The following is an 18312-nucleotide window of genomic DNA, read 5'->3' on the forward strand; positions in this document are numbered from 1 at the left end:
GCACTGCACACAGCCTGCACAAAGTAAATAAGCTGTACAGGAAACAGAGAAAGGTACACAGACGTAATGAGAAAAAAGGCAGTGGGGGTGGAATAAAAGAAAGGCAGAGAGCGGAGGGTAAGGGACACTGAGACTTAGAACTGAGGAAGTAAAAATAAAAGGGGAGAGAAAGAAGGAAAGAAAAGCAAGGAAGAGAGTTAGAATGGGCAAATAGAGAGGAGCTAGTGAGACATGAGGGTAAAGGGGGGGGGGGGGGGGAGCAAGGGAAAAAAAATACTCTGCAACACCGGATACAATTGCAGTAGTGTTTGCAGGATTGCTTCACGTGTACCTGTCTTTTTTTAGTGATCACTAGAATGTCACAGATTAGTCTCTGCACTTCAGAAAAATGGTAGGGATTGTAATCTGTGGATTAAAGTGGAAATACATAGGTATAATATGGATAACTATGATTAGTTATACAACTGTCATAGTAATTGTGCTTCTTAGAAGGAAATAACACTGTCAAATGTACATTATACATTTTTGTTAACCTGTAGGGGGTTTATTTCAATACAATAGTTCAGATGCCTTTCCTTGGCTTTTAGGGTTTTCACACAATGGACTGAGTTCCCAACCAGATATTCCACATAGGGCACCTATAATTAAATAGGCATTGTTCTGTTTGAGTCTATGGGTCATACTTGATTTAGTCCTAGTTTGTTAGTGGCAGGCATGATCAGAAATAAAACAGTAAAAAGAGAAGAAAGAAGACATTGGAAAATAATAAATGTTTAAATGTTCTTTCTAGAAAATGTTACTTTTTTTCTTCTTTTAATTAAAATTGTTATTATACTCCAAACAGAGTTACACAGCTGCCTCCTGGAAACATCCATTCAGGACACAGTAAAGTCCATTTGTTAGAATATAAGTACATAGGTGGATTAAAGAACAAGTAAAGTTTGGCAATGTGGATGGCCATGTAAGATAGGGGTACCGAATGATAGGTCGACCCCATATGGTCGATAGGTACAAAAGGTTGACATCAAAATTTCGACATGTAAAAGGTAGACAGTGCTTAAGGTCAATAAGTTAAGATGGTTGACATGACAATGTTCGACACAAGGTTTTTTTAATTTATTTTTTTATGTTTTTCAATTTTTTAATAATTTACCATCCACATGGACTAAGATTGGGAATAGTAACCTGCCTGAAGTGTGCTGAGCGAAGCAGTCACGTTTTTGTTTAAAATGGTAAATGGCACAAAAACAGACAAAAATACATGTTGACCTTTTCAGGTGTCTACTTTTTACTTGTCGATCTTTCCTGTTGACCCCATGTATGTCGACCATATGGGGTCGACCTATTGACTGGCGACCTAATTATAGTCGACCCAATGATTCACACCCATAAAATAGATACAGTGAATCAGTGCTTGGTATGGGAAACCGGGTCATCATGTAGCTCTGTTGATGAGCTTGCCAGGTAACCACATAAAGAAACTAACAGTAGTTACTGTAGATATCAAATGTTTTGGCACGGCCAAAAAAGGTTCTGATTGATTCCATGTGGATCGTTCTCAGGAATGATCAAGACCCATCTGGCCATTTCATTGTAGTCCATGCTGCATAGTTGTGTGACTAGTTTTTGAAATCTCTTTACATACAATTCTGATGAACTTGTTGAATGTCTCATCATACCAGCATTGTTATATTTTAAGGCTTTATTCCTTGAGAGCGATGTTTACATTTGGGGAAGAAAAGAAAACCGTTTACAGATAAAAACTTGTGAACACTTTCGTTTTTGTGTCCAGTTACATTTGTCACAGACCAGCATTGATGCTCCTAGCTTGTGAACACACAAGTTAAATGGATAGAGGACATGGCAGCACAAGTTCAAATAAATGATTGTAAAGAGCACCAGTCTTGGACCTGAAACATGTATTATTGGTGTGCTGTCTGAATTTGTTTGTTTAGCCTGCAATGCTGTCTTTTTTTTTCTTTTCTCTGACGTCCTAAGTGGATGCTGGGACTCCGTAAGGACCATGGGGAATAGCGGCTCCGCAGGAGACTGGGCACAACTATAAAGAAAGCTTTAGGTCTAACTGGTGTGCACTGGCTCCTCCCACTATGACCCTCCTCCAGACTTCAGTTAGAATCTTGTGCCCGGCTGAGCTGGATGCACACTAGGGGCTCTCCTGAGCTCCTAGAAAGAAAGTATATTTAGGTTTTTTATTTTACAGTGAGATCTGCTGGCAACAGACTCACTGCAGCGAGGGACTAAGGGGAAAAGAAGCGAACCTACCTAACAGGTGGTAGTTTGGGCTTCTTAGGCTACTGGACACCATTAGCTCCAGAGGGATCGACCGCAGGACCCGACCTTGGTGTTCGTTCCCGGAGCCGCGCCGCCGCCCCCCTTACAGAGCCAGAAGCATGAAGAGGTCCGGAAAATCGGCGGCAGAAGACTTCGGTCTTCACCAAGGTAGCGCACAGCACTGCAGCTGTGCGCCATTGCTCCTCATGTACACCTCACACTCCGGTCACTGATGGGTGCAGGGCGCTGGGGGGGGCGCCCTGAGGGCAATATATGACACCTTGGCTGGCAAATCTACATCTTATATAGTCCTAGAGGCTATATAGATGTAAAAATACCCCTGCCAGTATTCCAGAAAAAGCGGGAGAAGTCCGCCGGAAAAGGGGCGGGGCCATCTCCCTCCGCACACTGACGCCATTTTTCCCTCACAGCTCCGCTGGAAGGAAGCTCCCTGGCTCTCCCCTGCAGTCTGAACACTACAGAAGGGTAAAGAAGAGAGGGGGGGCACTAAATTTAGGCGCAGGATATATATATATATATATATATATATATATATATATATATATATATATATATATATATATATATATATATATATATATATATATATATATATATATATATATTCGGCGTGTAGGCGGCACTCGTGGCATGAAATAAAACAACAGACGCAAGTCTTGGTTGCTGAATCAACGTTTCAATGTTAAGTAAACATTTTCATCCTGACGAAAATGTTTACTTAACATTGAAACGTTGATTCAGCAACCAAGACTTGCGTCTGTTGTTTTATTTCATGCCACGAGTGCCGCCTACACGCCGAATATATTATTGGACACAGTGCACACTGTAACCATCGGAAGGCACCGGCTTCTTCATCATTTTCAACTCCAGCTGTGGACACAGTGAGTGCCGTGTAACAAGGATATATATATATATATAGTCACTATAAAGCAGCGGCACTCAGCAGTCTGACGTAGTGGAAAAAAAAGCCTTTATTGCGGTCCTACGCCGTTTCGGGGGTAAACCCCGTCTTCAGGGTCAAAACAGTACATGTACTGTTTTGTCCCTGAAGACGGGGTTTACCCCCGAAACGGCGTAGGACCGCAATAAAGGCTTTTTTTCCACTACGTCAGACTGCTGAGTGCCGCTGCTTTATAGTGACTACATTTGGATGGCAACATTCCCAGAGGGCACCGCAGCAAGTAATCAGCGCCCAGAAGTGAGTGCCGAGCCTGCCAGTTTCGTGCTATATATATATATATATATATATATATATATATAGATATAGATAGATAGAGATAGATAGATAGATAGATAGATAGATAGATAGAGATATATATATATATATATAGAGATATAGATATATATATTTATAGATATATATATTTATAGATATATATATATAGATATATATATATATATTGAGATATATATATATATATATATATATATATATATTGATATATAAAAAGCAGCTATAAGGGAAAACACTCATTTATAGTGGGATCCCTGTGTTATATAGCGCTCTGGTGTGTGCTGGCATACTCTCTCTCTGTCTCCCCAAAGGGCTTTGTGGGGTCCTGTCCTCTGTCAGAGCATTCCCTGTGTGTTTGCGGTGTGTCGGTTCGGCTGTGTCGACATGTTTGATGAGGAGGCTTATGTGGAGGCGGAGCAGATGCCTGTAAATGTGATGTCACCCCCTGCGGGGTCGACACCTGAGTGGATGGTGCTGTGGAAGGAATTACGCGACAGTGTCGACTCCTTGCATAAAAGGTTTGACGACATACCTAATGTGGGACAGCCGGCTTCTCAGCCTGTGCCTGCCCAGGCGTCTCAAAAGCCATCAGGGGCTCTAAAACGCCCGCTACCTCAGATGGCAGACACAGATGTCGACACGGATACTGACTCCATTGTCGACGACGATGAGACTAATGTAACTTCCAGTAGGGCCACACGTTACATGATTGAGGCAATGAAAAATGTGTTGCACATTTCTGATGTTACCCCCGGTACCACAAAAAAGGGTATTATGTTTGGAGAGAAAAAACTACCAGTAGCTTTTCCTCCATCTGAGGAGTTAAATGAAGTGTGTGAAGAAGCGTGGGCTTCCCCTGATAAAAAGCTGGTAATTTCTAAGAGGTTACTAATGGCGTACCCTTTCCCGCCAGAGGATAGGTCACGCTGGGAAACATCCCCTAGGGTGGATAAAGCGCTTACACGCTTGTCAAAGAAGGTGGCACTACCGTCTCCGGATACGGCCGCCCTGAAGGAATCTGCTGATAGAAAGCAGGAGGCTATCCTGAAATCTATATATACACACACAGGTGTTATACTGAGACCGGCTATTGCTTCAGCCTGGATGTGCAGTGCTGCTGCTGCATGGTCAGATTCCCTGTCAGAAAATATAGATACCCTAGACAGGGACACTATATTGCTAACCGTAGAGCATATAAAAGACGCACTTTTATACATGAGGGATGCACAGAGGGATATTTGCCGGCTGGCATCCAAAGTTAGTGCAATGTCCATTTCTGCCAGGAGAGGGTTATGGACTCGGCAGTGGACAGGAGATGCAGATTCGAAAAGACACATGGAAGTTCTGCCTTATAAGGGTGAGGAGTTGTTCGGGGATGGTCTCTCGGACCTCGTTTCCACAGCAACAGCTGGGAAGTCTACATTTTTACCCCATGTTCCCTCACAACCAAAGAAAGCACCGTATTATCAGGTACAGTCCTTTCGACCAAATAGGGGCAAGCGGGTTAAAGGCGCGTCCTTTCTGCCCAGAGGCAGAGGTAGGGGAAAGAAGCTGCAGCATACAGCCAGTTCCCAGGAGCAAAAGTCCTCCCCCGCTTCCTCTAAGTCCACAGCATGACGCTGGGGCTCCACAGGCGGAGCCAGGTACGGTGGGGGCCCGTCTCAAATATTTCAGCAATCAGTGGGCTCGCTCACGGGTGTATCCCTGGATTTTTCAGATAGTATCTCAGGGGTACAAGCTGGAATTCGAGACGTCTCCTCCCCGCCGTTTCCTCAAATCTGCCTTGCCAACCACTCCCTCAGGCAGGGAGGCAGTGTTACAGGCAATTCACAAGCTGTATTCACAACAGGTGATAGTAAAGGTACCCCTACTTCAACAAGGAAGGGGTTACTATTCCACAATGTTTGTGGTACCGAAACCGGATGGTTCGGTGAGACCCATTTTAAATTTGAAATCCTTGAACACATATATAAAAAAATTCAAGTTCAAGATGGAATCGCTCAGGGCAGTTATTGCAAGCCTGGACGAGGGGGATTACATGGTATCACTGGACATCAAGGATGCTTACCTGCATGTCCCCATTTACCATCCTCACCAGGAGTACCTCAGATTTGTGGTACAGGATTGTCATTACCAATTCCAGACGTTGCCGTTCGGTCTATCCACGGCTCCGAGGGTCTTTACCAAGGTAATGGCCGAAATGATGATACTCCTTCGAAAGAAGGGAGTTTTAATTATCCCGTACTTGGACGATCTCCTGATAAAGGCGAGGTCCAGAGAGCAGTTGTTGGTCGGGGTAGCACTATCTCGGGAAGTGCTACAACAGCACGGCTGGATTCGAAACATTCCAAAGTCACAGCTGGTCCCTACGACACGTCTACTGTTCCTGGGGATGGTTCTGGACACAGAACAGAAAAAAGTGTTTCTCCCGGAGGAGAAGGCCAAGGAGCTGTCATCTCTAGTCAGAGGCCTCCTAAAACCAAAACAGGTGTCGGTGCATCACTGCACGCGGATCCTGGGAAAAATGGTAGCTTCCTACGAAGCGATTCCATTCGGCAGGTTTCATGCAAGAACCTTTCAGTGGGACCTGTTGGACAAGTGGTCCGGATCGCATCTTCAGATGCATCGACTGATAACCCTGTCTCCAAGGACATGGGTGTCTCTGCTGTGGTGGCTGCAGAGTGCTCATCTTCAAGAGGGCCGCAGATTCGGCATACAGGACTGGGTCCTGGTGACCACGGATACCAGCCTTCGAAGCTGGGGGGCAGTCACACAGGGAAGAAACTTCCAAGGACTATGGTCAAGTCAGGAGACTTCCCTGCACATAAATATTCTGGAACTAAGGACCATTTACAATGCCCTAAGTCAGGCAAAACCCCTGCTTCAAAACCAGCCGGTACTGATCCAGTCAGACAACATCACGGCGGTCGCCCATGTAAACCGACAGGGCGGCACGAGAAGCAGGACGGCAATGGCAGAAGCCACAAGGATTCTCCGATGGGCGGAAAATCATGTGTTAGCACTGTCAGCAGTGTTCATTCCGGGAGTGGACAACTGGGAAGCAGACTTCCTCAGCAGGCACGACCTCCACCCGGGACAGTGGGGACTTCGTCCAGAAGTCTTCCAAATGATTGTAAACCGTTGGGAAAGGCCACAGGTGGACATGATGGCGTCCCGCCTAAACAAAAAGCTAGAAAAGTATTGCGCCAGGTCAAGAGACCCGCAGGCGATAGCTGTGGACGCTCTAGTGACACCGTGGGTGTACCGGTTGGTTTATGTGTTCCCTCCTCTTCCTCTCATACCAAAGGTACTGAGGATAATACGGAGAAGAGCAGTAAGAACTATACTCATTGTTCCGGATTGGCCAAGAAGAGCTTGGTACCCGGAACTTCAAGAAATGATCTCATAGAACCCATGGCCCCTACCGCTCAGACAAGACCTGCTGCTGCAGGGGCCCTGTCTGTTCCAAGACTTACCGCGGCTGCGTTTGACGGCATGGCGGTTGAACACCGGATCCTGAAGGAAACGGGCATTCCGGAGGAAGTCATTCCTACGCTGATTAAGGCTAGGAAAGAAGTAACCGCAAACCATTATCACCGCATATGGCGAAAATATGTTGCGTGGTGTGAGGCCAGGAGGGCCCCAACGGAGGAATTTCAGCTGGGCCGTTTCCTGCACTTCCTACAGTCAGGGGTGACTATGGGCCTTAAATTGGGTTCCATTAAGGTCCAGATTTCGGCTCTATCGATTTTCTTCCAGAGAGAACTGGCTTCACTACCTGAAGTTCAGACTTTTGTTAAGGGAGTGCTGCATATTCAGCCCCCTTTTGTGCCTCCAGTGGCACCTTGGGATCTCAACGTGGTGTTGGATTTCCTAAAGTCACATTGGTTTGAGCCACTGAAAACCGTGGATTTGAAATATCTCACGTGGAAAGTGGTCATGTTGTTGGCCTTGGCTTCGGCCAGGCGTGTATCAGAATTGGCAGCTTTGTCATGTAAAAGCCCTTATCTGATTTTCCATATGGATAGGGCAGAATTGAGGACTCGTCCCCAGTTTCTCCCTAAAGTGGTATCAGCGTTTCATCTGAACCAACCTATTGTGGTGCCTGCGGCTACAAAAGACTTGGAGGCTTCCAAGTTGTTGGACGTAGTCAGGGCCCTGAAAATATATGTTTCCAGGACAGCTGGAGTCAGATAGTCTGACTCGCTATTTATCCTATATGCGCCCAACAAGTTGGGTGCACCTGCTTCAAAGCAGACTATTGCTCGCTGGATCTGTAGTACGATTCAGCTTGCACATTCTGCGGCTGGACTGCCGCATCCTAAATCAGTGAAAGCCCATTCCACGAGGAAGGTGGGCTCTTCTTGGGCGGCTGCCCGAGGGGTCTCGGCTCTTCAACTTTGCCGAGCAGCTACTTGGTCGGGGTCAAACACGTTTGCTAAATTCTTCAAGTTTGACACCCTGGCTGAGGAGGACCTAGAGTTTGCCCATTCGGTGCTGCAGAGTCATCCGCACTCTCCCGCCCATTTGGGAGCTTTGGTATAATCCCCATGGTCCTTACGGAGTCCCAGCATCCACTTAGGACGTCAGAGAAAATAAGAATTTACTCACCGGTAATTCTATTTCTCGTAGTCCGTAGTGGATGCTGGGCGCCCATCCCAAGTGCCGATTGTCTGCAATACTTGTATATAGTTATTGCTTAACTAAAGGGTTATTGTTGAGCCATCTGTTGAGAGGCTCAGTTGTTATCATACTGTTAACTGGGTATTGTATCACGAGTTATACGGTGTGATTGGTGTGGCTGGTATGAGTCTTACCCGGGATTCAAAATCCTTCCTTCTTGTGTCAGCTCTTCCGGGCACAGTATCCTAACTGAGGTCTGGAGGAGGGTCACAGTGGGAGGAGCCAGTGCACACCAGTTAGACCTAAAGCTTTCTTTATAGTTGTGCCCAGTCTCCTGCGGAGCCGCTATTCCCCATGGTCCTTACGGAGTCCCAGCATCCAGTACGGACTACGAGAAATAGAATTACCGGTGAGTAAATTCTTGTTTTTTTTTATCTTGAATTCATGGCTAAATAGAATGTGTTTTTTTTTTTAAACATACGGCTATTGTAATAAACTCAAGGTTTTCGTTCTATTGTAATACTGGGTACACACTTGGCTAACGGATCATCAATCTGGCCGAACGAACGAGCTTGTGCGTACACACTTACCAAGAGATCCTGCAGCATTACTTGTCCCCACCGTGGTGGATCCCAGGTATTACCCTTGTATTTACCTTTTCCCTCTGATAGCCATGCTGCTGAGATTACTAAAGAAAGTAAAAAGAAAGATATCTGCATAATCTAAGTGACCAAAGATTGGCTACGGAAACCATGGTATTCAGACCTACAAATCATGATGGCTACCCTTATTTAGTGGCTATTGGCAGAGAAAAGTATGTAGGAGGAAGTGTGTTTGGGGGAAAAGGTTGCAGATGTAGGGAGGAGATGAATGGTTGAAGGCTATAAGTGAGTGTGAGTCTGAACTGTTTTCTTAGTGGGGCAAGGAGCCAGTGGATCAAATGACGGGGCAGCAGGGGTATAGTGTCTAGTGAGGAGAGTGAGACAATTACTTACGGGTGGTATTCATGTGACCGCCGGTCAGCTGACCGACAGTCACATGACCTCCTCCACGAGCCCGACGGCTCACTATCCCGTTGGTCGGCATGCTGACCAACATGGACTATTTCCACTCGTGGGTGTCCACGACACCCTTAGAGTGGGAATAGAACCCGTGGCGACCGCAGGTCGCCACCGAGCCCGCAGCGTAGTGAGCGCAGCGAGCCCGCAAGGGGCTTGCTGCACTCGCCCCTCCCCGCCGGGATCCCGGCGTCGGTATGCTGCCGGGATCCCGGCGTCGGTAAGCTGACCGGCGGTCAGGAGACCGCCGGTCACCAGTACTACACCCTTACTTACATTGGTATGCTGTTTATTGCGCTAGATACATCTGTTTTATCCAAGACATCCAAACTATTATTTTAGTACATTAGGTAAAATGCATATATTAAGGTAAATCTCACATAGTGTTAAAATGATCAATGTTTGTGAATGGTGCAAAATCCCTTGGATAAAGGACAAAGTAATGACCAGTCCAGACTCTAAAATACTAATACAGGGGGTTATTCAGGTTTGTTGCAAAAACAAACAAAAAAAAAGCACACTAAAGGGCAAAACCATGTTGCACTGCAGGTGGGGCAGATGTAACACGTGCAGTGAGTTATAGATTTTGGTGGGTTATTTTGTTTCTCTGCAGGGTAAATACGGGCTGCTTTCTTTTTACACTACAATTTAGATTTTAGTTTGAACACACCCCAGCCAAATTGAACTCTCTGCACATTTTACATCCTCCCCACCTGCAGTGCACATGGTTTTCCCCATTACTGCATTTTGGTTTGCTAACAAACCTGAATAAGACCCACAGTGTAGATTAATTTGACAATAGTTGGCTCCTCTATCACAGGCCTTTTTGTACCTTTGTACTTTTCCAGTTGCTTTCTGGAAGTACTGTACACATGCTGCATACTTTGTGTCAAACTGTCTTGACCTTCTAACAAAAATACATGATAAAACAAATAGCACAGGAGCTCTATCTTAATCTGTATTTGCACTTGTTTTAACATTACCTCGCTCCCCTTTGGTATAGATGTCAGTGGTCTGTCTTCTATCTATTTAAAATATTAAGGGGGGGATTTAACTGTGGGCGAAATATTTTAGGCTGAAAAAAACGGTTTACTGCAGTATTTTTTTTTTTTTTTGCCCAATGTTTTTTTTGGGTAATTCATTTCAAACACTTTTTTTTTTTTTATACCGGGAAAAAAAATAATCCTAATAATAATTTTTTGGGCAAAAACACACAGGATTGGGAATAAGTTTCTGGACCTATGTGTTTTCGCAATTGCAGCTGTGAAAAAATTGCACTTATTGGGCATTTTGTTTTGGAACCGCAACGGGTCCCGAAAAAAAATGGCTGATAAGTGCCGGCGTCGGGGCTAATCCAAACTGCACATGAATATGCAAAAAGTTCCTGGAGCCCATACCTCCCAACTGTCCTGATTTCAGTGGGACAGTCCCGCCATTCGGACACTGTCCTGCTGTCCCTCCTGCGGGTCCCAGTGTCCTGCGGAAGGGCCCTTAGGAGAACCAGTGATCACCGCTGCTCTGCTTTGAAAAGCAGCCAGTGATCACTGAATAGGTGCCGTGCGCATGGCATCTAAACAGTCGTAGTGTGATGCCACGCCCCCTTATCCCAAGGCTCCGCCTCCTGGCACGTCCCGCGCTGCACATTTCAAAAGTTGGGAGGTATGCTGGAGCCTGTGTGACAGTACAAATGGCAATAGGTAACACCACTCACGACTGAGTATGTAGTATCACTATTCACCACTACAATGTGAAGCACAGATAATTCAGATGGTAATTACCAGCTGAAATGTCCTGCAGCTAGCTAATGTAAGGCAGACTGGTTGGAGTTGCAGCTTGTGTGGTCCCGTGAGCAGCGGGACCTGTGTGTGGAAGGTGCGACTGCTTCTTACTGTATGAATTGAAACTGCTGCTGTACATATGACAGAGAGGTAAGTCCCTGAAAGGCTGCTCACAGTACATGAGGCCACTGTGTGTTCCCATGCAGCAGAGAGAACAGCTGCTAACTTCTAAATATTGGAACTGGGGTTAACAATTTTTTATGTCAGGGGGTCTCATCTGGTGGTACAGCCATCTTTGCTGCCCCTACAGGGCCCTTTGGGCATCTTTGCTACCCCTACACCCCATACCAGTCCTTGCGATGTTCGCAGGACAGTGTCATATGTTGGAGGAGTCTGGCTGCAAAGTGTGCCACAGATACTGAAGCAGTGAAAAGAGTGTAGAAAAAGACCAGTGGAAAAGTTGGCTATAGCAACCAATCTGCTTTGAAGAAAGCCTTTATCAAGTTGATTCTGTAAAATGTAAGGGAGATGCTGATTGGTTGCAATGGGCAACTTCTCCACTGGTATGTTTCTCCACTGTTTTCAATGGTTCATGAATATAGACCCCTGAGACTGGCCATGTTGGACACTGGCGGAGGCGCAGAGCATGACATAGAAATGGAGACGGGATGGGAGCAAAAGCAAACATACTGTAGTACTTTTACTACAAGGGCGGAGGCCTGAACAAACAAATGTATACATGTAGAACTCTGCACATACAGGTGAGTTAGGGAGGGTGGGATGGGGTGGGGTGGATGGATTAGATCACTCAACAAATACAGTTGGGTATAAAGTGGGGTAGCACTCGGCACATACAGATGAGGGGAGGGGATAGAACATGTCCTGTATCTCACACAAGCTATGACAACTGTGGTGCACTATAAAATGAGTAAAAGTGCTATAGGAGGTGCTTGTTTGGTAATGCAGAATTGCTTCTATTCCATTTCAGAGCTAATAGTGGTCTCTTTCCATTTTTTTTCTGGTCACTAAGGCTGAGGCCACACATTGCGTTTTAGCTGGTCCCGATCAGCGGGATTCACTTGTCAGGAACGAGCCTGCACATGGGCTCCTATGCGGCCGCCCACACATATGCGGGAGTGCTGCCACATCCACCGAACCCAACCGCAGCCGGATGACAGGATGATTATATTTCAAGTAGAGCACATACATTTTAAATGTATGTGTTCACACAGTGCGGCTGTGTGTTCTACTTGAAATCCGTAGGTGAAAAGGTATATGTGTGACTCCACATAGCGTGTGGCCCAAGGCTAATTCGTATTTATATAGTACAAGTTGAGTCTCCCATGTCCAAAATTCCAAACCATAGATTTTAACTGAGTTAGTAACAACTTTTGCTTTCTTTAAATGTACACAAACTTTGCTTAATGCACAAAATGATTCAAAATGTTGAATACAATTACCTTCAGGCTGTGTGTATATGAAACATAAATGCGCTCTGTGTTTGGATCCCATTCCCAAGATATCTCATTATGGTATGTAAATATTCCAAAATATGGAAAAATCCAATATCCAAAATACTTCTGGCCCCAAGTATTTTGGATATCGGAGACTCAACCTAGTGTTGATAACCAACCAACGCTGTATCACTGGGATACCTTCTTCCTAAATAGTTATAGATTTATTCAATGCCTGCATTTTTTTCCCTGGTTATATTTCATTTTTACTATTATCAAGACTGATATTTGTTTATGTGATGGGTTACTGGCTGTGGCGTGGCTATCAATCCTATAGATTGTAAGCTTGCGTGAAGGGCCTTCCTACCTCTGTTTATTTACACAGTTTTGTTTTATTATTGTGTCCAATTGTAAAGTGCAATGGAATTTGCTGAAGAAAATGTAAATAAATAAATAAATAAATATTGCCCCCTCCATTGGTTTACCTATCCCCCATGCATGCAGGGTCAAGGTAGCTGCAGGTAATTCTGATTAGATCGTCACTCTACAATAGGTTTACATCTACAGGGTACTATATTTACTATCATGTAAAGCAGGGTTGGGGAAACTTTTTATCTACCAAGAGCCATTTGGATATTTATAAAATCCTTCGGGGGCCATACAAAAAATATCAACTTAAAAATTAGCCTGCCCCCAGTAGTTATGCCCCAGTAGATATGCACCTTAGTGGTACTGTGTGCGCGCGCCAAAAAATGGGTGCCCCCAATAGTGGCGAGCCAGATACACATATGCCCCCAGTAGTGCACTGCCAGATGCACATTGCCCCACAGTGTCAGATGCACATTGCCCCACAGTCAATGATACACATTGCCCCACTGTGTCAGATAAACAATGCCCCACTGTGCCAGATACACAATGCCCCACTGTGCCCCCCCCCCCCCCCCCTTCCCTGCTGCTCACCGCTGTTGTTGCTGCTATGTGAGGGTAGGAAAGCGCAGCACCTCCATTACCCTTGGCAGCAGGGCACGATGAAGAGGCTGCGCAGGCCTGATCCGGCCTGCGGGCCGTACGTTCCCCACCCCTGATTTAAAGGGACAATACCTGTTTTATAAAATTTCCATATGCTGTACCACATTAGAACTACTACTGCAAGTAGGCCTAATTGTGGAAGTCGATAGCAGGGAAAGCTGCCTCAGATGATGTCATAATCTCCCCGAACCACGCATAGGGAGGAGTTCCATCCTGTCTAACTGCACTGTTTTTCTTGGGGGATTGCTGCAACAAACAAAAAAAACATTTACAAAATAGCTCAGATAGCTGGTTAATAGCTTCAGTCCCTTTTTTAAAAGGACTATATTTTGGCAGGCTTTTTTCAGTGATGGGGCCAAAAGAACACCAGACACCAGTACCAGCTTTCTTAGAAAAGGCTATGGACTGGCAACAAGCTCAGTCAATTTACATAGTTGAGAGGGCTGTTCTTTCATAGCTTGCTCAGGAACTCTCCCTTCTGGAACAGTGCCCTGACCCAGGCTCAGTGTGTCCTAACAGGCAGGTTACTTTAGATTCTGTCTGAAATTACTACAGCAAAGACTTCCATCCATCACCAGGGCGGTACGTGAAGTCATGGGACCATGGAGCTGACTATTTGCCTCCAGGAGGAAGTGGCATTGTATTGGGGTACTGCGGGGAGAGCTCAGGGTGTCCACATGAAACCAGACTGACTTAGGTGGATATGGTATGTGATTCTTCTGCCATTGCTATTAGAATGACCTAGGCATTTACCTTTAATAAAAAATCTTCTATGCTCACTGGTCTACCCGGATATGAGTCACTTGGCTTTGATTGATGGAAAGGCACTGGAAGACAAATTCCTTAATGCAAGGTGTCTTTCTAGTTTGTTCTTTCATACTATACTTGAAGGCCTACTACATCTAGTGTCTACCACTGTGTCTGGATACATTATCTGTTGTGAAAACAGGGGAGTCTCTGCTTCCCAGTTCAGTGTTTTGTGCCCCCTTATTTTCTACAGGTAGGCTTGGATCAGGGGTTTCAATTGTCGTGGTTGAGGGGTCAGCCCTTTGTACCCTTGACACTTTAAATGGGGTCTTTCTAGTTTCTTTAGCAGGTTCCTTTTGCACTACTGGGCTCGGAGCCTCTCTTCCTTATGTAGTAAGTTGTGTTCCTGCTGGCCTCTGCCGGTTGTATATTAGAATTGACACCCTATCCTGTACTTCACCATTCTGACAGTTTGGCCGATAAAACTGCGCTATCCTTTCAGTAGAAAGCTGTGTTCAAGTTCCATTTAAATTAAGAAACTGTCCAGCAGGCTTTTCAACAGTACAGTTATTTTATTTCTTCAGTCTTTTCCATATAAATTGGGTGTGGATCGAGTATGGTTTGCTGCCAGTGACACAATCGTTAGCAAGATGGCTTACCGCTGCTAGTCTATAGACCTATGAGAAGAGTGTCTGAGCTAATTCTACTTGTGCGGTAGGTTATTTCAGGGCAGTGAGGCAGGAGACCTCGTCAGAATAGCTAAGCAAGGCTGTAACCTGGTTTTCTCTGCATGTTTATGAAAAATTAACATCTTACTTTCTAGGGAGTCCAATTTTTTGCTGTTGCGTACTATGTACCTGCACACTTCCACTCTTGTTGCTTTGGGGAATGCCAGAGAAAGCAGGGGCCCCAGATAGGCTATAAGAGAGAGCAGGATTTTTATGTGCTAACCAAGATATGTTTCTCATAATCCACCTGGGGGGACCATGTTCTGATGTGCTGGGTTCTACTTGTACCTGTTGTCTATGTCAGTTTGCGTGTGCTGTTTTATTTTATTAATTACCTTCTCAAAGTTCCCATTCTCTATACCCAGAGGAGTAGTTGTCCATGTTTTCCTACTTACTCAAATGACACAAATATAATAAATAAAAAAAAGAAGAAGCTGCTAGTGGATCTTTACGGTGTATCTTTAATTCAGATTGAAACACTAACATTAATGGTAAACATGTCAAATTGTGCTCTTCACTATGTCTTGTACGACTTTATATATCTGTTAAACAGCTATATCGTGGGATGAGAAATATCTTGATCATTTAGTCTTTTATGGGCCCTACACACTGGAAGATAACACTGAACGATATGAGCGTTCTTGTTCATTAATGAACGAGAACTCGTTCATATCGTTCAGTGTGTAGGCACCAATGATGAACGATGCGCAGCCCCGCGCTCGTTCATAGTTGGTGCCCCGTTTCTTATACATGCATTCCAATATGGACAATCTCGTCCATATTAGTGTGCAGCGCTATGGAGCCAGGTGATGGGGGGAGTGAAGAAACTTCACTCCCCCCGTCACCTCCCCCCCGCCACCGGGTCGCCCGCTGACCGTATCGGCCATCGGGTACCTCGGCGGATGTGTCGTGCCCTTTACTTTTGGTCATACACTATCTCATAGTTAAGAGCGTTTGTTCTAGTCTAAAATCTTCCAAAGTATGATGCTGCATAAAGATCAGGAACACAGTGCACATGTTGTAATGAAATATTCCTGTCCATGCAATCTCAAATCATGCAGTCGTATAAGCTGTGGCACACAGAAGAAATCTATACCACTGTAACGCACAGTAAATAAGCTCTCATATGCCCAGATTTCCATTTATTGTATAAAGGATTTTCTTCTGTAAACCATAATGCACATTAAGCCAAAATGTGCATTAACTAAATTACATTAACTTAATCTTACATTAACTTAATTTTCCTAAATTGTCCCTGACGGCCAACTTGGCACATCTACCTCTTGAAACTGCGTTAATTGCAGGAATAAATGTGTGTCTGGGTAGGGTGCCATAGAATTACCAGAATAGGCATTCTGCTGTTGGTGCATAAATCAGGGTTTCTATGGTATTCTGTGACTGGAGTGGTGCTTAGTCAGGAATAGTTTGTTATTAGAACAATACAGTTGGCATTATTAGGTGTTTTATACATTGTATCAATGCTTTGTCTTTCTTCTTTTCTTTTACTTTTTTGATGTTTTTAGCCTCAGATAGTAAGGATGAAGAACTCAAAACTCATCCCAAGAGATGCTTTCTGGGTATGTACTGTCAACACCCACCTTGCATGAGGCTTTTCTCCCTTCAGTCATGATGTTATTTCTATGTCTACTTGTTTTTGTGATTTTGATCACATTTCCACCTAACTTATCACTAAATAGAAGTATTTGTGTTCGTTTTGTTCATTTCTGCCATATATTTATGGAAATTTTCTGCATGGATTTGTATGTGTGTTGTGATGGGGTTCATAAATTTCAAAATGAAAACCATTCCTTTAGGGCTCTTTGTTTGAAGGTGTTATTACTTCTAAAATGACGTGTGTGCCTTTTTATACTGTATGTAGTGTTATGCAGCCTGTGTCTGATGCTCTTACTATATAGTCCCCTCCGCATCTGATGCCAGAAGTTTTAAATTATACATCCTGCTTTGAAATGTTAGAACATCTGAAATATATAAATATATGGCATGTGGGAAAGCTGGCACTCCAATGCTGTATAAAATGCAGTTACGTCGTGTGCCTTCCTCTATACCGGATACTGGCAGGGAGACAGCAAACATATAATAGGCATAGGCGGCACTCACGGCAACCTGAAAATGACAGTCAGAAGACATATGGGCAGATGTATTAAGCCTGGAGAAGTAATAAAGCAGTGATAAGTACAAGGTGATAACGCACCAGCCAATCAGCTCCAATATGTAAATTGACAGGAGCTGGTTGGCTGGTGCGTTATCACCTTCCATTTATCACTGCTTTATCACTTCTCCAGGCTTAATACATCTGCCCCTCAGTTCCGTGTTTCAACGATTCAAAACCTTTACTTCGTTTTTTTATCGTCAGGTAGTAAACTTCCACCCATGCCAATCAATTTATTTATATATAATATATAATACACACACACACACACTATAAAACACAACACTGTGCAAAGATTTTAGACAGGCGTCAAGGACTGCTTTCAAAAATAGAAGTGTTAATCGTTTATTTTTATCAATCGGTAAAATGCAAAGGGAATGAATAGAAGATAAATCTAATTCAAATCAGTATTTGTTGGGATCACCTTTTGCCTTCAAAACAGCATCAGTTCTAGGTACCCTTGGACAAAGTTAGGGATTGTGTAGTATTATAGTCAGGTGTATGATTGACCAATCCTTCCAAAGGTGATAATGATCATACTTTTCATATGTAGGTTGAAACGCAGTTATTAACTGAAACAGAAACAGCTGTGTAGAAGGCTTAAATCTGGGTGAGGAATAGGCAAACTCTGCGACAAAGGGGAGGTTGTGGAAGACCGTTTCATGTCACAGGTCACACACCATGGCAGACTGAGCACAGTAACAAGACACAAGGTAGTTATAATGCATCAGCAAAGTATTTCCCTTTTGAACTATTTGAAGCAGACTGGGGTTTCAAGATGTGTGCTGTTCAAGCTCTTTTGAAGGAGCATAAAGAAGCTGGCCAAGTTGAGGACATTAGTGCATCAGATGAAGGACACATCATGCTTACATCCCTTTGAAATTGGAAGATGTCCAGCAGTGCCATCAGCTCAGAATTTGTAGAAACCAGTGGGACCCAGGTGCACATATATACGGTTCAGAGAAGTCTGGCCAGACGTGGTCTTCCTTGAAGAATTGAGCCCAAAAAGCCATACCTTCGACGTGGAAAAAAGGCCAAGTGACTTAACTATGCATGAAAACATAGGAACTGGGGTGCAGAAAAATGGCAGCAGGTGCTTTGGACTGATGAGTCAAAATGTAAAATATTTGGCTGTAACAGTTGGCAGTTTGTTTGACGAAGGGCTGGAGAGCGGTACA

The 18312-nt window shown here is 44.4% G+C and overlaps 1 protein-coding gene across 2 annotated transcripts in view; it reads left to right on the forward strand.

Annotated features, from left to right (window-relative positions):
- The window catches only part of SLC66A2 (solute carrier family 66 member 2), a 244054-nt gene that overhangs the window by 60572 nt on the left and 165170 nt on the right, over positions 1-18312 (forward strand). The window contains exon 4 of one of the 2 annotated variants that reach the window (XM_063923296.1): positions 16488-16541. The exons of the other annotated variant lie outside the window; for it this stretch is intronic. Coding sequence (XP_063779366.1) covers positions 16488-16541 — 54 coding nt within the window. The remainder of the gene's footprint in view (positions 1-16487; positions 16542-18312) is intronic. 2 annotated transcript variants of the gene reach the window in all.

The sequence above is a fragment of the Pseudophryne corroboree genome, chromosome 5 (genome assembly GCF_028390025.1).
Source record: "Pseudophryne corroboree isolate aPseCor3 chromosome 5, aPseCor3.hap2, whole genome shotgun sequence".
In the NCBI taxonomy this organism is placed as follows: Eukaryota; Metazoa; Chordata; class Amphibia; order Anura; family Myobatrachidae; genus Pseudophryne; species Pseudophryne corroboree.